This window comes from Phoca vitulina, unplaced genomic scaffold, assembly GCF_004348235.1.
Source record: "Phoca vitulina isolate PV1807 unplaced genomic scaffold, GSC_HSeal_1.0 scaffold4, whole genome shotgun sequence".
Classification (NCBI taxonomy): domain Eukaryota; kingdom Metazoa; phylum Chordata; class Mammalia; order Carnivora; family Phocidae; genus Phoca; species Phoca vitulina.
In genome coordinates this window covers 29,740,635-29,759,795 of record NW_022589707.1, presented here as the reverse complement: position 1 = coordinate 29,759,795, position 19,161 = coordinate 29,740,635, and the positions used below count along the sequence as shown (strand labels likewise).

The 19,161-nt window shown below is 40.0% G+C and overlaps 1 protein-coding gene across 3 annotated transcripts in view; it reads left to right on the top strand.

Moving 5' to 3' along the window:
• The window catches only part of ZNF277 (zinc finger protein 277), a 103,965-nt gene extending 93,466 nt beyond the window's left edge, over positions 1–10,499 (top strand). For all 3 annotated transcript variants that reach the window (XM_032401746.1, XM_032401748.1, XM_032401747.1), the window contains 5 exons: positions 2,683–2,750; positions 4,373–4,469; positions 6,899–6,941; positions 8,315–8,489; positions 10,179–10,499. In XM_032401746.1, coding sequence (XP_032257637.1) covers positions 2,683–2,750; positions 4,373–4,469; positions 6,899–6,941; positions 8,315–8,489; positions 10,179–10,365 — 570 coding nt within the window. In that variant the 3' untranslated portion in view covers positions 10,366–10,499. The remainder of the gene's footprint in view (positions 1–2,682; positions 2,751–4,372; positions 4,470–6,898; positions 6,942–8,314; positions 8,490–10,178) is intronic.
• Positions 10,500–19,161: the final 8,662 nt, after the last annotated feature.

Genomic DNA, 19,161 nt, shown 5'->3' with positions numbered 1-19,161 from the left:
AGGGGGTGTGCTGAACATCTTCACTGACATGCCTTCCAAACTTTGTTTTTCTTGAAATCTTTGCTTTCCTAACATGATTCATTACCAGGCACAGCATCTTAATTAGAGAGTTCTGTCTTTTTTTTGGGGGGGGGTCTTATTCCTATAATAAATCATATATATTTGACTATACAAGGCAGAGCATTCTAGGAAAGCCTGGGCCAGTGTCACATGCAAACCACTTGTTTCTTAATACACTAACGAACACCAAGTTCCATTTTCCTCTCAAGTGGTAAATGGTTAGTGCTGTTGCCTAGGAAAATCCCTACATGTTATACTGAATACTTGCCAAATAGTATACTGAAAGTTGCAAAATAATGCTTTGGATTTGGAAGTTTGACACTGAAAGCTATTCTATGTCTCTTTGGCCAAAACATTTATTGATAAGCAACATTTGTCCATATCATTGAAAATGGTAATACCACAGATGGCCCTTCTTTGAATACTGTCCTGCAACAATGACCTTAAAGTACAGGTCCAGAGAGATCAAGTAATCCATGAAAGATGTAATTCATCACCAAAAATTCCAACTAACAAGGATCCTGTTGGCAGTGTTGAAGCCATTCCTCGTGTCCATAATGAGGTTCAGACATTTCATGATAACTCTGGGAAGTACATTATAGAGTCCAAATTAACTATCTCTAATGACATTATGGTAAATCTCTGTGTGTCTGAGTTTATGCATCATTTAGCTGATAGATAATGACAGCTTCAAAACCTCTCATTAAGTTGATGAATGATAGATTTTCTTTTTTCCCTAAATCATAATGGACCTTGTAGTTCTTTGTTTTTGCTTAAGTGAATACCTTTTTTGAGAAAAGAAGTTCAAAATTGAGAATAAATTTTAGGTTTTTTTTTCCAAAAGAGGAATATCAAACAAGAATGTCTATATTTATAGCAGGTCAGGTTGGACTTGACTGTAACCATAGTTTAGCTGCTTGGAAAGGTGTCCATTACTGTTCCTACATCCTTCTTTAGTGCACTGTCTGCTTTTGCATGGCACAGTGGTAAAATTGGATGGAGAAAGAAGAAAAGATAAGAAAGAGGAACAAATGACTCAAGAATAGAAAAGATAAATGGTTAGGCCAAAAGAAATCATTCCTGCTCATTACTCCATAAAGTTTTGCTGAAACTATGACTAAATTTGCCAGACATAGCCCTAAGTGGGTGCAACTTCTCCGTGAACTGTAAGAGATAAAAGGGATTGAAGTAGATATTTGAGCACTTAACTGTTGCCTGCCACTGTGTACTTTATATACAGGGATACCTTGTTTTATTGCACTTTGCTTATTGTGCCTCGCACGTTTTTACAAACTGAAGGATTGTGGCAATGCTGTGTTGAGCAAGTCTATCTGTGCCATTTTTTCAACAGCATTTGCTCACATCATGTCTCTGAGTCACATTTTGGTAATTCTCGCAATACTTAATTAAGGTATATACATTGTTTTTTTAGACGTAATGCTTGCACACATAATAGAGTGCAGTGTAATGTAAAAATAACGTTTATATGCACTGGGAAACCAAAACATTCATTTGACTTGCCTTACAGTGGTAGTCTGGAACCAAACCTGCAATATCTCTGGGGTGTGCCTGTACATGAACTAATTTATTTAATCACCTTACAAAAACCTTTTGAAGTAGGATCCAAATTGGCCTTAAATCTTTAGACTTTTTCAGTTACAATTCAGTTTAAAAATACTTTCTAGTACTTACTGTATGCCTGGCTCTGGAAATGGACATTCTGGTGGAAAAAACGAATAGCGAATGAGAAAACAAATAGATACACAGAACTGATTTCAGGCAGTGATTGATGTTTAAAAAAAATAATAAAACATCATAGGGGAATAAAAAGTAACTGGGAGCAGGGGTGTTGCTTTAGACAGAGGAGTCAGAAGAAGAGGTGGTAACATTTAAGCAGATGCCCCCACACCTGAGCCACACAGTTATGTGAGAGAGCAGTGTTCAGGCAGACGTTCCAGCAAGTCCGGAAGTAGCCGGTGGAGGTGAGCTTGCTGCTTTCAAGGGACAGCAGAGACACTGATCTGTCTGGAGCAAACTGAGACAGAGAAAAAGTGGTGGGACATAAGGGATGGAGAAGGAGCCGGAGCAGATCTTCTAAGCCATGATAAGGCCTCTGGATTTTGTTCTAAGTGCGGGAAGAAGCCATGGGAGGGTTTATACAGACAGGGAAGTGTCCTTTAGAAAGATCACTGTGGTTGCTGTTTGAAAAATAGACTGTAGGGGCCTTGGGGAGAAACAGTCCGGCTAGCTGCGTGTTCCACGGGCCCCAGCAAGAGATAGTTTCGGGTTTTTAAAAAGGTCCCCAAGAGATTCTACTGTGCATCCAGGGTTGAGAAACTGGTTTACATTTAAGAGAAAGGAATTTGATTGAAAGAATATCACTCCTTCTCCAAGAAAAAAAACATATTAAGAGCATTTTAGGATATATCCTTCCTTGTCACTGAAATAACTCTTTTAATAAATCCTACTTGAATTGATTTAAAACCAGTGAGTATGTGGTTTTGAGTGGGTTTTTTATGGGGGTTTTTTTGTGTGTGTGTGTGTGTGTCTATTTTCTCTCTCCTTTCCTCTCTTCCCCCTGCTCCCTCCATTTCCCTAATCTCTCCGTTCTTCCCACAAAAGGAACTTGGAAAATCATGGGAGGAAGTTCAATTGGAAGATGATCGGGAGCTGCTAGACCATCAGGAAGAGTAAGACTTGTTATAGCTGCTAATTAATTGCTGTGTTTTAAGAGTAGGAAAACATTTCTTTAGTTTGGTTTAAAATTATTATTCTGAAGAGAATAGAAATGAAGAAAATTTTCTCTCTGAGTCATGCATCCGTCCATGTAATAGTGCAAAAACTTGAATTCAAAGTAACTTTGACATAAAAATCACTAAAGCAACGTTATTCCAGCCAAATAGTGTTTTGCCATTAAAATGTTAATTGAGGGGTGCCTAGGTGGCTCCGTCGGTTGAGCATCTGACTCTTGGTCTTGGCTCAGGTCTTGATCTCAGGGTTCTGAGATGGAGCCCTGCATCAGGTGCTATGCTCAGTGTGGAGTCGGCTTGTCCCTCTCCATCTGCTCCTCCTCCTCTGTCTCTCTCAAATAAATAAATAAAATCTTTAAAAGTAAATAAATAATAAAAAAACTTTAGGGGCGCCTGAGTGGCTTAGTCGGTTAAGCATCTGCCTTCGGCTCAGGTCATGATCCTGGGGTCCTAGGATGGAGCGCTGTGTCTCCCTGCTCAGCAGGGAGTCTGCTTCTCCCTCTCCCTTGGCCTTCCCCCCTCCCCCGCTTGTGCTGTCTGTCACTCTCTCTCTCTAATAAATAAATAAAATCCTTAAAAATAAATATGTAAATAAATTAATAAAAATAAAATTTTTAAAGTTTTTTAAAAACTGTTAATTGAACACACAAGTAAAATATAATGCAGAGAAAAATACATTCCATTGGTGTTTTACTCACTTGGTTGGTGCCCAGACCTCGAAGTTACACAACCTTTGAACTCTCCATGCTGCTTATCACTGGAGTAGAGAATGTAACAGAATTAAAGTTAACCTTGTTCCATGTTCATCCCATTGACCTAGTTAAAACATTCACAGCTTCTTTCCTTAAAATTACAAGCTTGGGAAGTGTTCTTTTCAACCTAAAATGATTACCTGTTATTCATCCGCTTTTCCTTCAAAGCTGCTTGGCCTTTTTTCTCTTCTGGGATTTCAGTTTTCCGGGCTTAGGAATGACAAGAAGTTGGCAGTGTCTTAAAAATAAATGCAGGGGGTGAGGGGTAGGCAGGACTGGTAACCTGGGTCCTGTATGGTTTTTGACTTCTCTGTTTACTGCCAGATTTAACACTTGCCCCATTTAAAATGATCACTATTTCTCACATGAAAGATATACGGTTTGCCTTTTTAAAACACACCATTTGTCATGCAGAGACACACTCCCAGCATCGCACCTCACAGCGTGTGTACTTAGTGGTTGTGACTAATGAGAAAGCATCTACTGATATGCCTCTTTTGCAAAGTAAACCTAGTTGTGTCAGAAAGACATTATACTGATTCTGTAGTAAAATAGCTGCTCAGAAGAGAAGCAAATAGAAGAAAATAGAGCAGCACCTGTTCGCTATTTATATTAATTTCATGGTGCTGCTTTGAATTTCAAAAGCTGTATCAAAAAGTCATAATATGATGTGACAATCTTTACAAAGATGTCAGAGTTGAAAGAGATTGGCAGGGTTTCCCAGCGAGGAGGAAGTAATACCAAGTGACTGCGTAGTACACCCTCTTAATGAGGAGAATCTCTTTATTTGCTGTTTGCTTTTTAACACAGTGACTGGTCTGATTGGGAAGAACGCCCTGACTCTGCTGTCTGCCTATTTTGTGAAAAGCAAGCAGAAACAGTTGAGAAATTATGTGTCCACATGGAGGTGAGATATTTTAATTCATTTGAATTTTGTTTTGTTCTGACAGGAGGAAGCTGATCATGATTGCAATCTTAAAAGCTTATAAATTTAATTTGTCATTATCCTATTCCTAAAAGTGCTGTAAGCAGGGCACTTGGGTGGCTCAGTTGGTTAAGTATCCAACTCTTGGTTTCAGCTCATGTCATGAACTCAGAGTTGTGAGATCGAGCCCCACGTTGGGCTCCACACTCAGCGTGGAGTCTGCTTGAAAGATTCTCTCCCTCTGCCCCTCCTCCTGTGCTCACTCGTGCCCTCTCTCTCTCTCAAATAAATAAATAATTTTTTTATTAAAAAGAACATGCTTGGGGCGCCTGGGTGGCTCAGTTGGTTAAGCGACTGCCTTCGGCTCAGGTCATGATCCTGGAGTCCCGGGATCAAGTCCCACATCAGGCTCCCTGCTCAGCGGGGAGTCTGCTTCTCCCTCTGACTCTCCTCCCTCTCATGCTCTCTGTCTCTCATTCTCTCTCTCTCAAATAAATAAATAAAATCTTTAAAAAAAATTAAAAAAAAAAAAAAAAAGAACATGCTTTAGGCAAAAAAAGAAGAGACAGGCAGATCCATCAAGGAGAACCAGAACTCAGGGCAATTTAGTACAATGCACAGGATCTGTGCAAACTGTTAGGGTGGGATTTCACAGACCACTGATGCCATCCTACCTCTGAGGTGTTTATGAGATAATTCTAGTTTAGAATGTGGGGCCTGTAACCATGATTAACAGTAGTCAAGACATGGACAGGTTCTGAGTCTTTTTTCACTGCTTACTGTGCTAGTGAATAAGGAAAGCGGAAAGGGGAAAGTTCCCTTCACCAAGCCCTTGAGGGAAATGGGGCAGGGGGACATGGGGGATGTAGAGGCAGAGAGGGTATGGAGTGTGCTTGTGCAGCTCCTACCGTTTGGATTTGGAGGAAAGAAATTTGAGGGTATTTCCAGTTCATGTGTTCCCTTCTGGATGCCATTTTTATGTTATAATGAAGCTTGAAGCTAGTAGTTCTAAACCTTTTTTTCACCGCAGTATATCTGAGAGATGACACACTCCCAACATCTCTGATCCTCGGCTGGACGGTGGGGGTGAGGAGGGGAACATCTAATGAGTCATGACAGTATCGCAGCTTGGGGGTAGAGGGGTGATTATAATAAAAAAAATATTACTGGATGATTCTGATGTGCTCTCCCTCCCCTCCCCCAGCCATCTCTGCCAACAGTGACACAGACTATCCTGTTTCACCCACCTTCTCCCCACTCGCATTCAGAAACACCGTTCTTAGTTCCATTAAAAAAAAGAAACTAGGGGCGCCTAGGTGGCTCAGTCGTTAAGCGTCTGCCTTCGACTCAGGTCATGATCCCAGGATCCTGGGATCCAGCCCCGCATCAGGCTCCCTGCTCGGAGGGAAGCCTGCTTCTCCCTCTCACACTCCCCCTGCTTGTGTTCCCTCTCTCGCTGTGTCTCTCACTGTCAAATAAATAAAGTCTTTAAAAAAAATAAATAATAAATAATTCTTTAAAAAAAGGAAACTAGAAGGTGTGTGAAAGGCCATGAGCATTTACCCTTATGAAAGCAGAGAGTCGTTTTCTCTGAAACAGGTTGCTGATAGTTTATGTGTATAGTTTCCAGTGTTTAACTTTAATTCATAATATCTTAATATCTTTGAATTGAAAGGAGTCTTAATACCCCAACCCTATGTAGGAATTTCCTTTGCAACATCCTTGACCTGTGTCCTCAGCCTCTGCTCAGTCACTTTCAGTCATAAAGTACCATGGAATTCCTAATTATCGTGCCTCTGATGTTACACTGAATGCCTTCATAGGGAGTTAGATGGTCTTCATTCTCTGTAAGCTTTTAAGTTCAAACATTTACCCAGATGGACGATTACACGAGTGAAACAGAATAAGGCTGCATTGTAAAAATCAAAAGAAATGTAATTTATGGGAAGATGTCAGTGAAGAGAAATTTGTATTAAACAGCGTATTTAACAGCATAAAATGAAAAGAAGATTTGTAAAATTACCTATCTACTTGTGTAGCAAAGGACCTATATCCATAATTGTAGTCCAGGCACACAATATAGTAAGTAGGGCCACATCTTACTAGAGACTGAGGACACTTTTGTCAGACTGCAGAATGCATACATAGTAAATTGTGAAAACTGTAGATACAAACTGTGAATAATTAAAATGTTTGAACTGATTGGCATGACTTGTTTGGACTGTGCTTTAAAAAGTAGTTGGATGTGGTGGGGGGAAGCAGTTATATTTCGAATACTTCAAAAGCAGAACATGATGAACAGACTGAGTTTCAACAGTGTTCAAACTCCTATGAATAAGCCGTCTGTTTATAACTTCAGCCTAAAAGATTAAACAATTTATATGCTCACAGATATTCATTCCTTTTTTTAGGATGCTCACGAGTTTGATCTCCTTAAAATAAAGTCAGAACTTGGTGAGTTTGATTCAGAAGTTGTTTTCCATGATGCTGCGTTTTTATACACCATCCTGTAAATGATGCCTGTGTTCAGTAGTCGTGATGAGAGAGTGCACAGCCAAAATGTGTCTCTCCACAGATGGTCTCACGGGATTGCCTGAAGCAATGATTCACAACCATTTTGAACTGTAATATTCAAATATGGTTTTTTATTTCATATAGTCTTTCTTCTTTCCTACATATATGAATGCTTCAAATAAAATACAAGTTAAGGGTTAGTATCTATTATAAATAAAGTGGAGGGAGCTAACGGAAAGACCATGGATTTTGAAGTCAGACTAGAGTTCATATTCCAGCTCCAGCACTTACTGGCTGTGTGACATAAGGCCTCGGGTCAACAGAATGTGAAGGGAGTAGATAATGTATATAAAATACCTACTGTACTGCTTGGCAGTGTAGCTAGATTATTTATCACAGATGGACCCAATTGCATCATTCTCAGTATCAGTATGATGGAAAGATTAGGGTCATGAAGATGTAAATTACTGACTTGCTAATGGATCAAAGACAGTAGAAAGCTCACTTCCCACACCTCAGCTTACTACTTTCCTAGACTCTGGAATGTGTTGCTTTACTTTGCTGTTCTTACAGACATGTATATATGTCAAATGTTGGCTCTACCACCCACTAGCTGTGCAACCTTGGACAGTTTCCTAATAGATAATGTGCATATGATAATACTACCTATGTGGTAGAGTTTTGCAAGAATTAAACATATTAATGCATGGAAACTGATTAGAACAGTGCCTAGCACATAAGCCCTATATAAGTATTGGCTGTTATTGTTTGGTATCTATTATTCTTTTTTTTTTTTTAAAGATTTTATTTATTTATTCATAAGAGACAGAGAGAGAGAGAGACAGGCTCCCCGCTGAGCGAGGAGCCCGATGCAGGACTTGATCCCAGGACCCTGGGATCATGACCTGAGCCGAAGGCAGACACTTAACCATCTGAGCCACACACGCACCCCTTGTATCTATTATTCTTTATAATTGTACTGCCTCTTCAGGTTGGTTAACAAAGAGAAGTGGCTCGGGCACTTGGGTGGTTCAGCATTTGACTTCGGTTGACATCAGTTAAGCATTTGACTTCGGCTCAGGTCATGATCTCAGGGTCCTGGGATCGAGCCCCACCTCGGGCTCCATGCTCAGTGCAGACTCTGCTTGTCCGTGTGCCCCTCCCCCTGTTCATACTCACTCTCTCTCCCTCTTTCAAAGAAAATAAATAAAATCTTTTTTTAAAAAAGGAGACATGGCTCTTTTAAAAAATTATAACAGTACAAAAATGGGTCTGACCAGTTGTCTAATGATTGTATAAACTATCATTTTCAGGATTAAATTTCTACCAACAAGTGAAACTGGTCAATTTCATTCGGAGGCAAATTCACCAATGTAGATGTTATGGCTGCCATGTGAAATTCAAATCCAAAGCAGAGTTAAGGACTCATATGGAAGAAGCTAAACATACATCACTGCTTCCTGAAAGAAAGACATGGGATCAACCAGAGTGAGTACTACTCAACCAAACATATACTTCTTAGCTCCATATCTCTTACTTGTTTTTATTCAATTCTCCAAACCTAAATAAAAGAGAAACATACATGTATAGAAAAAAGTAAAAATCTTCAAAAACCTTATTTTTAAAGGAATCCCGCTTTTATAAGTGTAACCAGATTTTGTGGTATGAAGATAAAGATGTAGATATAGAAGTATAGATTTTTCCATTATATTTTGTTAACAACAGAATATTGTAAGCATGTTTCTATATCTAATACATATCGATTGCATCATTTTTAATGGTTGTCAAATATCCCATTCAATAGATATACCCTAATTTGCTAGATATTGAGGTTGTTTCTTGCATTTTGCTCTTTTAAATAGTAATACAATGAGTATCCATCCATATGCCTGCATTGTTGCACACTTACCCAATTTTTCTTTTAGATAAACTCCTAGAAATAAAATTACTCTGTCAAAGAGTACACAACTATTAGGGTTTTTGGTATATATTTTTCATCTCAGCACTTTATAAATGTTAAGCAGTTGGTCCACTGATCTGTACTATGGAGGTGGTATCAGACTTCTTTGCCAGTTCAGCCATCTGGGCTGGTTCTCATAGTCTGGACAACTTTAGCTGAGAGAACCTCTGAGAGGTTGTAGGGTTCTAGCTGCCTGGAGGTTCCTCTCTTCTTAGGAAATGTTAAATAAGCCTCCTCCCTCCCCCGCCCCCAACTCTTCCCCAACACTAGCCCCAAAGCTCTAGATTTTCCTCTAGAAAATCCCAGATTTCAGGGCACCTGGGTGGTTCAGTCAGTTAAGTGTCCAACTCTTGGTTTCGGCTCAGGTCATGATCATAGTAGGGTCATGAGATTGAGCCCCACATCAGGTTCCGCACTCAGCATGAAATCTACTTGGGATTCTCCTTCTGCCCTTCTGCCTGCTCACACTCACGTGCTCTCTCTGTCTCCCTCTCTCTCTCTAAAATAAATAAATACAATCTTTTAAAAAAAGAAAGAAAATCCCAGATTTGTGAGAGGCAAAGTCGGTCCTGGATTGCCTGAGACCCTGTTCCTGTAATTCTTAAATAAAGTGAAATCTTTAGAGATACTCCAGAACTAACTCCTAAGTGTGTCCAGAAAAGGAACCTGAATAATAGACTTAAAATTCTATAGATGTTTTAATTTTTGATCACCTAGAATGAAGGAACCAGTAGTGATTAAGTTGGGAAGAACACACACACGTTCAAGGGAAACAATGTTTTCATCAGATATTTAAAGGATTCATGTATGAAAAAGTAGCCATATTTGAGTTTTGGTAATCTGTAGGGAAGAACTGGGACCTTTGAGTAGAAATGAAGGGGATGTCATTTTTAGCTTCATCCATGGCGCTCTATCTATCTAACAACTAGAGCTGTCCAGTACTGGAGTAAGCTGCCTTTCGAGATAGTTTTTGTGGGACTATCAAGCACAGGCTGAATGGGCAGCTAGCAAGGATACTGGTAAGACTGATACCAGCCAGTAAAGGTCAAAGTAAAAGTAATTCAGAAGTTGTCTCCCATACCACCTTTGCAAAATGCTGTCGAAATTGTTGGCAAGGAAACCTAGCAGAATTATAGTAAAGTGTATGTTCAACTGCCTAGAAACTTTACTGGATAATTTATAGTTTGGTTGTTCAGTATATCTGTGGTTGTTTTCAGGTATTATTTTCCAACCTATGAAAATGACACGCTACTGTGTACACTGTCTGACAGTGAAAGTGACCTGACAGCTCAGGAACAAAATGGAAATATTACCATCATCAGTGAAGATACATCTAAACTGCATGCTTTGAAACAAAGTAGTATTTTGAACCAGTTGCTACTACAAGAGGGCTTGAAAAACTAGAAGAAAATGCCACAGAAGCAACTTTTCATGTTTTTCTCTTATGAAACAAACTCAGAAAAATAGTTTAAATTTGAACATTAGCAAAGGATTAGTCCTTGGTGAAATAAAATTTTTAAAAAGTACTTTGCAAAAAATAAAATGAGGACTTTTTGTATTTTTGGCTATAAGTTTTACTATGTAATCATTATAAATGATCTCATTTCATTAGACTCGATTATCTATAATAAGGAGGACATGCGGGGCACCTGGCTGGCTCAACCAGCAGAGCATGTGACTCTTGATCTTGGGGTTATGAGTTCGAGCCCCACGTTAGGTGAAGAGATTACTAAAAAAAAATATTTTTTTAATAAGGAGGACATGTAAATCACAAAGAAATGAAGTGTTCAAATTATTTATAAAGTTAGTTTCAGCCAGTAATTTCAATTTCCTCCCCCACAGGCTTTCTTCATCCAATAAGTCACAAAATTTGACTACACTCGGTAAACTTTAAATGTAGTGACCAAAAGAGGAGCCACAAAAGAAAGGAAAAATGGTCAAAGACCTGGAGAATGCATAAATTAGAAGCAATTTCAGAAAAGTCCAGATCTGACTATATTATCATTACTGCTTTCTACCTAGAGTAACTCCAAACTCCCTAAAATGGGCATCAAGCCTCTTGTCTTCTACAATGTATATATCATTAGCAGATCAATACCATTTTTAAAAAACATAAACACAAAACCATTGTGACATCTAACAAAATTAACAATACCTTCTTAATATCCTATGTTTTCAATTTTCCCTCACTGTCTCAGAATGTCCTTTTACAGTATTATCAGTTACAGGACAAATACTGTATACTTCCTAATTAGATGCACAGAGGATGACAAAATATCATGCTTAAGGATTCCTCCCAAAAATGTGTAACACAAATATAACAAACATTAATCAAACCCAAATTGAGGGACAATCTACCAAATAATTGGCCTTTATTCTTCAAAAGTCAAGGTCATGAAAAACAAAGACTGAAATACTCTTCTAGATTAAAGAAAACTTCAGAGATAATACTACATGTAATCCTGGATTGGATTCTGGACCAAGAAAAAATTTTCTTTTGCTATAAAAGATCTAGTGGGACAAATGGCACACTTTTAATAAGGTTGTAGCTAATGTTAATTGGTGTTAATTTCCAGATTTTGGTAATTGTACTGTGATTATGTAGGAGAACGTCCATGTCTTTAGATAATACACAGTGAAACTTACAGGTAAAGGAGCATTTTTGGTTGCAACTTACTCTCAAAAAACAAATGTGAATATGTAGACAGAAAAATGCTGAAGTGAATGTGATAGGTTGTTAACATTTGGGGAATCTAGGTGAAGGTTATATAGCAATTCTTTGTACTATGGCAACTTTTCTGTAAGTCTAAAATGCCTTTACAGTTGGTTTGTTTAAATCAGGTCCCATGGGGCACCTGGGTGGCTCAGTCGGTTGGGCGGCTACCTTCAGCTCAAGTCATGATCCCAGGATACTGGGATCGAGCCCGGGGTCAGGCTCCCTGCTCAGTGGGGAGTCTGCTTCTCCCTCTCCCTCTGCCCCCCCCCCTCATGCTCACACACTCTCTCTCTCTCAAATAAATCAATAAAATCTTTAAAAAAAAAAAATCAGGTCCCAGGTGAGATTCATGCATTGCCTTTGGTTGGTATGGTTCTTAAGGGTCTTAAAATCTATACAGTTCATGCTCCCTCTTAAAATGCCACTTTTTTGGGCGCCTGGGTGGCTCAGTTGGTTAAAATGCCACTTTTTTGTTAAAGAAACTGAGCCCTTTGTCTCACTTTCTGAGTTTGGATGATCATATGCTCTTTGTGTCATTTAACATGTTTCTCTATCACCCCTTTTTCCTGCCAACTGATAGATTTAAGAAGTTCGAATAAATTTGTGTTCAAAATTTGTTTGCACAAATAATTTATAAGAAATACTGTTGCTGTTGCATCACATCAGGCACATAATATCCCTTGTACCAGTTTTAGAGATTTTAGAGCTGACAGTCCACTCAGGTATTGTCAGTCAATGCATCATTATAAAGTTCCCCATCAGTCTTTTATCTAACTCATTTGATACTCACTGGTAATTGCTACCTATTATTTTTTCTAGTGACTTGCAAAATGATGGTTTTCTAATGCTATCGTTTACAGTGCATTCTTTATACAGCATGGGTGCTATGGAGTACTGGAGTTTGAAGTTCTAGTTTTCAGCTGTTAATACCAGCCTATGTAGGCAGTGCCCAAAGACTAATCTTGAAGTCATGTGGCCTGTCAAGAGTCTCAAGAGTCATCCCCCACCGTGTGATCCAAAAGTGACTAGATTTGTAAATTTTAGAGGCTCTGACCATGGCTTTGGATTTCCAAGCCTCCAACTTTGCAGACACCTACACAAGTCTTTTATTTAAAACAAAGCAGAGAGGCGCCTGGGTGGCTTAGTCAGTTAAGTGTCTACTCAGGTCATGATCTCAGGGTCCTGGGATCTTGCCCCGCATTGGGCTCTCTGCCCAGCGGTGAGTCTGCTGCTCCCTCTCACTCTCCCTCTGTGCGCTCTCTCCATCTCAAATAAATAAATAAAATCTTAAAAAAAAAAAGGAAAGGGGCTCCTGGGTAGCTCAGTTGGTTGAGTGTCCCACTCAGTTTTGACTCAGGTCATGATCTCAGGGTCATGAGATAGAGCCCCACTTCAGGCTGTGTGCTCAGTGGGGAGTCTGGGGTGTCTGCTTGGGACTCTCTCTCCCTCTACCCCCTCCCCCCCAAAATAAATAAATAAATCTTAAAAAAAAAAAAGGCAAAGAAATAGAAGCCCTTATTATAATGGAAAATGCCTAAGTTAAAGACACAATTGAGTTAAATTGTTTTAAACCCGAAGATCTAAAGAAGGCAGTTAGTCCTGTGCCTAGAACCTTGTGTGTCTAGGCAGATTTGTTCAGGAAATCAGGTAATGTGTAGAGTGTTTCTAGAATGTGCTTCAGTTTTAGAACAGGAGCAATGAAAGAATGAGAACAAAATTAAGAATAATTAAGCTTGTGAAGGAGAAAGTTTTTTTTGGAGAAAGTTTTTGGAGATAAAGTTGAGATCTTAGAGAACAGATCAGATGGATATAAAAGGAAAAATGAAATTGAAGGACAGATAAAAGGGAAAAGATGATGTACTTAGGTTTAATTCATATAAGAGGTTATTTTTAAAATGAGTAGATGTTTTGGAGGTTTGGGTTTTTTTTTTTTAGCTCAGAAATAATAACTTGGTCCCAAAAAAATCAAACAAGAATAGAAGCAAAATCACAGCCGACTGTGCTGACTCTCAGAGGGAGCAAGAATATAGACCACTACTGGCAAAGTACTCTCTTAGAGCTACATAGAGAATAGAGACTACTTGCCAAGAACTATTGGGAATTCCTCCTTAAAGTTTGGGACACTGATGCCAGGCGTACCCTGAAAGGTTGGACAGTTCAAAAGGGGAGGATCAGTCAGATGGAAGTACACTATTCAAGGGATTATTGAATGGGTTCCCAGATGTCACTAAAATTGTAAATAGGAATACAAGTGCTGTCTATACCCAGAGGGAACAGGCTGAGAAATTTTGAAATTTTAGACTGTAAATGAAGGCAACCAGAAAGATGAAACATAACAGAGAGCCAATCAGGACAGTGATAAATGGAATCTAAGCCCGGATTGGCTGTTAGCCTAATCACAAAATGCATGCTGATTATCTCAGAAAGGTACGAGTGGCCAAGGTTTTTTTTTGAACAATGATTGCTTTTGGCCGAGCAGACCTAGTGATTTATCTCTCAAAACAGAAGACCCCATTAGACAAAATCTAGAACAGAATGTCAGGTAAGTACATGTCTAGGCCAGAAAGAAGAGAAAGATAAAAAAAGGAAGAAAGAAAAAAAGAGGCATCAGATTCTACAAATACTAGGCCTTTATTAGGGATATTTAACTTACTAGGAGGTAAGTTAAACTGTGACAAATCCAGCTGTTCACCTTGAAAAGTATAGAGGGGAAGTCAAGCCCTAGGACATATCCACTATTGCTGACAAAGGCAGAGTGGAGGGAAATACTCCTGGAGGCCTGGACCAATCAAAAGCAAGGGAAGGTGGAGTGCTGAGGAGGGCTCCACAGAGGTATCTGTCCTCACCAGTGCAATTAATCTGGTAGTCCAGTTGCCCCCAGTATTCGTTCTCCCTCTCTTGAATAGGTTTAGTTGGGTATATGGCAGACTAGAATGAAGACTACACTTCCTAGCTTCTCTTACAGCTCAGGATACTTGTGTGTCTACATTGTGGTAAATGAGATGTAAACAGAAGAGTCAAGTGTGACAGCTTCTAAGAGTCTTCCTTAAGATACTAGATGCAGCACTCTCTGCTTTCCTTTCATCCCTTCCTGCTCCTGTCGCTGAAGATATCTGCATATGGGACAGGGAAGTCAAACCAAGCATGATGGGGCAACAGTGTCAAAGGAATCTGGATAACACCAGCCCTCAAACGCTGACCTAGATGTTTATGTGAGTGGAATAAACATCTACCTTTCCACTGTTACTTTGGGGTTTTTGTCATTCATAGCTGAACCTAGAGATTCAGCTGCAGAAATGTCCATAGCAGCTTTAGTTCAGGAATCTGTGAGGATGTTTTCTGGTTGAAAAAAAACGAGGGACTGGGGAGCCTGGGTGGCTCAGTCGTTAAGCGTCTGCCTTTGGCTCAGGTCATGATCCCAGGGTCCTGGGATCGAGCCCCACATTGGGCTCCCTGCTCGGCGGGAAGCCTGCTTCTCCCTCTCCCGCTCCCGCTGCTTGTGTTCCCTCTCTCGCTATGTCTCTCTGTGTCAAATAAATAAAATCTTTTTTAAAAAAGAAAAAAACAAGGGAGTGAAAGAGAGGCTACCCTTACAAGACAGGCTTTACAGGCATGTCATTCCACAACGAAGACCAACAGCAGGAGCCAGGGTGGAAACCGTGTGGTTATTTAGAGCCTAGATCCCACAGATCAGGCAGGGGATATTGTAGACAGAAGGCTCAAAGGGGAAAGGAAAAGTAAAACGGTCTTTAAGATTCGAGATGGAAAAGAAAGACCTCTCAAAGCAGACTCATGATTGGGCTTGCCATCACTGGAGATTTCTAAACTTTGCAAGAATGCAAATATCTTACAAGGGAGAAAGATTCACCTCTGCCCTCTAAAGTTCTTCAGCTGGTTCTGCAAAATAAACTGACAACAGAGAGATTAATATGAGAAAAAATATACGAAGTTATTTGATATTGGGGCACGTGGGTGGCACAGGCAAGCGGCTGCCTTCAGCTCGGGTCATGATCCTGGGGTCCTGGAATCGAGTCCCACATCAGGCTCCTTGCTCAGCAGGGAGTCTGCTTCTCTCCCTCTGCCTGCTGTTCCCCCTGCTTGTCCCCTCTCTCTCTCCGTGTCAAATAAATAAATCTTTTAAAAAAAATTTTTTTTAATTATTTGATATTAGAAGTTTTACACAGGGGTGCCTGGGTGGCTCAGTTGGTTAAGTATCTGGGAGATTCCTCCCAATCGAGTTTGGTGTTAAGTGTTTTGATGATACTCTTTAAAAAGTGAGGTATACCAGGGGCGCCTAGGTGGCACAGTCGGTTAAGCATCCAACTCTTAGTTTCCACTCAGGTCGTGATCTCAGGGTTATGAGATCAAGCCCCAAGTCAGGGTCCACGCTCAGCACAGAGTCTGCTTGAGATTCTCTCTCTCCCTCACCCCTCACCCCTCAACCCCCTCCCCCAGCTTGCACTCTCTCTCTCTCTCTCTCTCTCAAATAAATAAATAAATCTTAAAAAAAAAAGTCCTTAAAAACTGAGGTATATCAGAAACTTGGTGTATAATTAAACTTTTAAGATTCTGAAAAAAGCCACACCAGTGGTTCTAGTGAGACCCTGTCCAGGTTGCTGAAAGAACTACAGTGCTGTCCAAGGCATGAAGAACCCATCTGGTTCAGAATGAACAGCATCAGAAGGATGAGTTTTAGATTTGAATGTCTTTAACTCAAGCATATAAGAGAATCTAATCTTTCAACTTTTTCTCCCTGGGAAATTCACAATGGTAGAGGGGTTATATTTAAATTGGAGGACATCAATATTTTACTGAAATTTTTTTATTGAAGTATCTTTACATTGTCATATAATGTCTTTTCAGAGCCTCTGATACTGTCCAAACAACATGGTTAGACATAATTAGGACTGCAAAGTGAACTGGGGAACTTCCAGCTGGGGTTCAGCTTGGCCCTGGAATTAGTTCAGTCACTGAATTGCCTTCTGAGGGCAATAGCTATGCTCATCAGCCATTCGGATGGGAAAAGCGGGGGGATGTGCTTGTGGTGGGAGCAGTACTTTCAGGATAGATTGCTGGTCTCCTGCCAAGGAGATGGTCACACCCTTGTTGGCCCTGAATTTAATGGTTAAGCCCAATGAGCTAAGAGAACAAAAAACCCTGGGAGTGTTGGGCACCTAGCACCTTGTTTCCACTAGAAAAGGAATCCATTACAATAACTTTCTTGGTTTCTTTCTGCCCCCCTGTCACTGCTGTGAGTGAGGAGAATGAATTTTCTGACTGGAACAGGAACTAGGCATCTATGACTCAGCCCCTTCCTCCTCCTTTTTCTCTTTCGGATATGTCTGTCTGCCGAGAGAGCACATCCTGTTCTTCTCCTCCATTCTGCAAACTTTAGAGTGGCAGGCTCTGCCTGTGAAGTTGAAGGCCTGCAGTTACCCAACACTGTGTGACTGTGTGGATAAATCTGCCTAACTTTGGGGTTCATTGTTAGTGCCCACAACTATATGCCATGCTCTCCAACAGCATCTTTATTAGTAGTAAGGATGATATTTCATCTCTGTCTGCGTGACTCATGTATCACCTGGCCCCTCTGGAAGGTACACAGTCTCTCGGGATGGTAGGTATAGTCAGGATTACTAGGAAACCACGTCTTGGAGAGTTACTGGTAAATACTCTTGAGTCCTGGCAGTCAGGAGGCAAAATAGACTTAGTTCCAGTCCAGGACTAAGGCTGGGCGATAAAGCCAGAGAATTCTAGATTATCAATGGGGAGCTAGCTGCACGTATACTTTTTGAAAGATCTTTAGAACTAGGGTCTTAGGTTGAGTTCCACAAAAAACAGACCTTAAGAGAACAACTTGTGTGCAGATCATTTACTCGACAGGTAGACTCAGGAAATGTCAGTATAGGAAGTAAAAAATGAAACGGAAGGAGCACAAAAGTGTGCATTAATGAAGTTACTGCTATGGGAACTGGAGTTCAACCCTACTGAGGACTTCTGAGGGATTGCATAGAACACTTAGAGTGGCCCTCCACCCACCACTACCACTACCAGCAAAAGAGCTGGGCTGTTGATCCACCAGCCCCCATTGGTCGAGGATCTAGGACTGCTCCCGTGGCATAAATTGCCTGGCCCTCCCAGCCTGCCTTGCACGTTGGTCTAGTGCCTTACACAAAGACTGAGGAAGCAGTAGTGCAAAAGGACACTAACAGTAACTGCTACGAATATAGATGTTGCATGACCACAAAAGAAACATTTTATGTAGAATTTAGCTGTCCTCACAACTTTTCCATATATCACTGACCTGACCCTCAAAACAATGTTATGAGCTCTCTAGTCAGGAATGTTTAGCCTCATCAAGGGTAAAGACATGATGAGATACCTGAGGAACAGAGAGATGGGGACTTGTCCAAAAGATAAAAGCCCCACCAAGTATTTTGTATTTTAATAACAAAATAATATATGGGAATTTAAAATGAAACAAAGCCGAGTCCTGAACTTCTTTACTGAATGGAGGAATAGCGATTCTTTTTGAAAGGACGGACTCAAACTTGAATCAGAACCAAGAATGGATTCTTTAAAATGTTAAGTGCTTTGCTGACTTCATATGCAGAATTAACGCACCAGTCCCCTTTCATCAAGGGCATCAAACTGCAGCTATTGTTTGCCCAGTCTGCAAAAATAGCCATCCTACATCCTTGAAGTTTAATTCAACTCTTTCAATAAGCTTTAGATGATGGATAAGCTAGAGGATTAAACCAGGAGCTGCAGTTGAACTCTTATGCCTCATAATTGATACTTTGAAAAGCTAAAACATGTTCACTTCCTGATGATAGCAATTTGCAAGATTGAATGACATTGCAAGCATATTAATTCAAACTGAAAACATTCAGCTAAGTTAATATTAATTTCACAGTGTTCTGAGATTCAAGTGAAGCTGACTTCTGTTGGGCTTATAAAATTAGGCTACAGAAAACAGGCTTTTTTTGAAGATAATTTCAGTCAGTTGACTTGGATACAGGGTGAGCAGTGAATCAGTCTAATGAAATCATAGATTTTCATTTTGGTGTTTTCATCATTTGGAAAACATTAAAAAAGCAAAAGAATATGCTGTGGTAAATTATAAAAACTAAAAAAAAAAAAAAAAAATTAAAGGAGGAAGAGAAAGTGAAAGACACCAAAACCCCAAAATTCTTAATCTCTTACTCTCACAAAAGGCAACCCACTCCAACACCTCCATCATTGCCTACAAAGATAATGTCCAAAGCCTGGCACTTGAGACCTCTCAGAATCTGGTCACAACTACCTCCTCCATCATCCAATCCATCATTAAGTCCAGTCAGTTCTATGCCCCAAATGCATCTCCTCAGGCTGTACCACCCCTGGATTAAACCACTGCAACATTCTACTAGTTAGGCTCCCTCCTTCCATGATGGCCTCTTCAGTCTGTCCTCCTCATACAGCTAGAGTGATCTTTAACAATC